We start from the raw sequence: 2,723 nt of genomic DNA, 5'->3' as shown, positions 1-2,723 counted from the left end.
CGGCCTCGGGGATGCTCCCATGCCAGGTAACGTGGGGTCTGGGCTCTTCTTCAGCTGCAGCATCCCTGGGGATCCCCAGGGGTCCCCATGGGCTCCCTGCGACTGCAGCCTTGGGGGGATGTGGGGTGCAGGGCTGTGTGGCAGGGAGGAGCATGCAGGGGTCCCCTCTTGCTGGCAGGACCCTGGGTCATTGTTACCACAAAGCAGCTCTAGTTTTGAGGTTGGACCCAACTTTCTCCAAATTTTCCAGCTTTTTATATCGAGCTTGTGGAGGAGGCTGACGGCAGGAAGGTTTGGGTCTCGGGGTGGGGACCAGCACTGCCCTCACTGAGGTGAGGGGCAGGGGGAAACCCCATCAGCTGCCCTCTGGGGAAGCTGAGCTGCTGCCTGCCCAGTGGGTGCCCACCTGTGAACAGGGGGGATGTTCACAGGGGCTTTGTGACACTCCAGACATAGCTGTTGGGGTGACAACGTGTTCACTCCTCCGCTGCGCTTGTCGCGTTAAGCCGTGCTGAATCCAGAGGCATTTGGGGAGGATTTACAAGCAGGAGGTTGCAAAGCCCCTGGGAACGCAGGCAGGACACGCTCGGGCTCCTCACTCCCCCCCCCTCAGGCAGTGCATGGGGCCAGGGCACGCGGTGGCACCGTGCCATGGTGCTTTGATGCACAGTCCCTCCCCAGCAGGGGGGATGTCCAGCCCCAAACCCCTTGCAGCTGGATATGCTTCTTTCTGTGTTTTGCAGCCATGTCCCTCTCTCCAGCCCCAGAACTGCAGATTTTTGGAGGGACGGGTGTGGAGGGGACTCCCCTGTGTCCTGTGCCCAGGCGGGAGGGCAGCCCCGCTGTGACTGAGTGTGCAGTGGGGGGGCTGGCACCCGGCCCTTCGCGTTTGTGTCTGTGGGTGTAAAATATTTCCTTGGTAGTGAAGCACTAGCAGCCGGAGCTGTTGGCAAAGCTGGTGTGATCTGCAGTCTCTGAGCGGGCTGCTCTGCAGCTCCCACCAGCCCTTGCAGCCATGGCTCGAGGTGGGCGAGCTCAGCCCCTCCTGGCAGGCAGGGGAACCCTTGCCTGGGGCTCCTGGAGCAGGGCTGCCCACGCTGTGTGTGCAGGGCTCTGGTTAGCGGGGACCCTGCTGCTGCTCTTTGGGGTGCAGGGCTCTGGCCGGGAGGTAAATCATGGCATCACAGCCTGGTTTGGGTGGGCAGGGACCTTAGAGGCCATCCAGTCCCACCCCCTGCCATGGGCAGGGACATCTCCCACTAGACCAGGTTTTGCCAAGCCCCAATCCATAAGGATAAATCTTAAGGACTGCCCAAGGGCTGCAGCAGTCTTGGCTGTTTCCAGCAGTGAGATGCCAGGTCCCCAGCTTGGGGATCCTCCCGCTGCCCCAGCACCAACCCCTCAGGGTGTGTTCCTGCCACCCCCCCCAACCCCTGCAGCCCCCAGCACTGCTACAGCTGCATTTCCCAGCTCAGCCCAACTTGGTGGCAGCATCGCCTGCTCCTGTGTAGGGACTGGAACTGCAGAGGGGCCTCAAGTGTGGCCTGGGCAGCTGCCCGGGGGTGTCAGCTCAGCACGGTCACAGCACCCGGAGGTGTTTGTGACTGACTTGATGACCAGCCTGGACTGCCAGCCAGCAGCTGTCAGGGACAGTGACAAGTCACACAGGTGGTTGAGTGACTGCAGCCAAGGAGCTGCTATGGGCTCCAGGGACAAAAAGAACAACAAGCAGCTGGGTTCTCTGTCCCCATGGGAGACACTGGGCCAGGCAAGTTGGGGGCCGAGGGGTGGAGGGGGGGCGTGTAATTTCCAGTGTCAGGAGGAACCCCCCGCCCTTCTTCCACAGCACTGACTGTCCCCTGTCTCCCCAGGCCTGGAGTCTCTGCGGGACAGTGCCCACTCCACCCCCGTGCGCTCCACATCCCACGGTGACGCCTTCGTCGCCCCCGGCCGGGGCGGCCGCGCCGAGAGCAGCGACCGCGTGGCCGTCATCGCCGACGAGAACTACAGCCCCGCGGACAGCGTGCTGCCCACGCCGGTGGCTGAGCACAGCCTGGAGCTGATGCTGCTCTCCCGACAGGCCAACGGGGCCCCGTGCAGCATCGAGGAGGAGAAGGAGTCGGAGGCGGGCACGCCGGCGGCGGCCGAGGAGCCCGGGGCAGAGCTGTGTGCCCTGTGCCCGGGCAGCCTGGGGGCGGCACAGGCCGAACAGGTGAATAAGTTTGTTTTAAGTGTTCTCCGTTTGCTCCTTGTGACATTTGGACTCCTCTTTGTTTTGCTCCTCCTCCTCATCGTCCTTACCGAGTCCGACCTTGACACTGCCTTTTTCCGCGATATCCGCCAGACCCCCGAGTTCGAGCAGTTCCATTACCAATACTTTTGTCCCCTCAGGCGATGGTTTGCCTGCAAAGTCCGCGCCGTGGTAAACCTGCTCATTGACACCTGAAGGCAGGAGCCGGCACCTCTGGCCGGGGGCCTGGGGAGAGACCTGCCGCCGTCCTGGGCACACACACTAACCCTCCCTTCCCGACCCAGAGCACCCGCGGCCCAGGAGGCACCCCGGGAGGAAGGGGGGGACGCAGCCCCCGAGGCCTCCTCTTCCCCGCGCTCCCAGCCCCGGAGCCCACACGACTCTTACCAGTTGGATTCTTGCCGACGCGCGCGTGACTTCGGCAGCACGGAGTAACAAGGAGTTGATTTTACTCTTGCCCCACCCCCCCCCT

General features: G+C 63.3%; 1 protein-coding gene across 1 annotated transcript in view; it reads left to right on the top strand.

Moving 5' to 3' along the window:
* The window catches only part of FRMD5 (FERM domain containing 5), a 13,390-nt gene extending 10,951 nt beyond the window's left edge, over positions 1-2,439 (top strand). The window contains exons 11-12 of the mRNA XM_010002840.1: positions 1,872-2,212; positions 2,392-2,439. Coding sequence (XP_010001142.1) covers positions 1,872-2,212; positions 2,392-2,439 — 389 coding nt within the window. The remainder of the gene's footprint in view (positions 1-1,871; positions 2,213-2,391) is intronic.
* The last annotated feature ends 284 nt before the right edge of the window (positions 2,440-2,723 follow it).

The sequence above is a fragment of the Chaetura pelagica genome, unplaced genomic scaffold (assembly GCF_000747805.2).
Source record: "Chaetura pelagica isolate M959 unplaced genomic scaffold, ChaPel_1.0 scaffold658, whole genome shotgun sequence".
In the NCBI taxonomy this organism is placed as follows: Eukaryota; Metazoa; Chordata; class Aves; order Apodiformes; family Apodidae; genus Chaetura; species Chaetura pelagica.
Note: the sequence above shows the minus strand (reverse complement) of the source record. Positions and strands in the feature narration are given on the sequence as shown.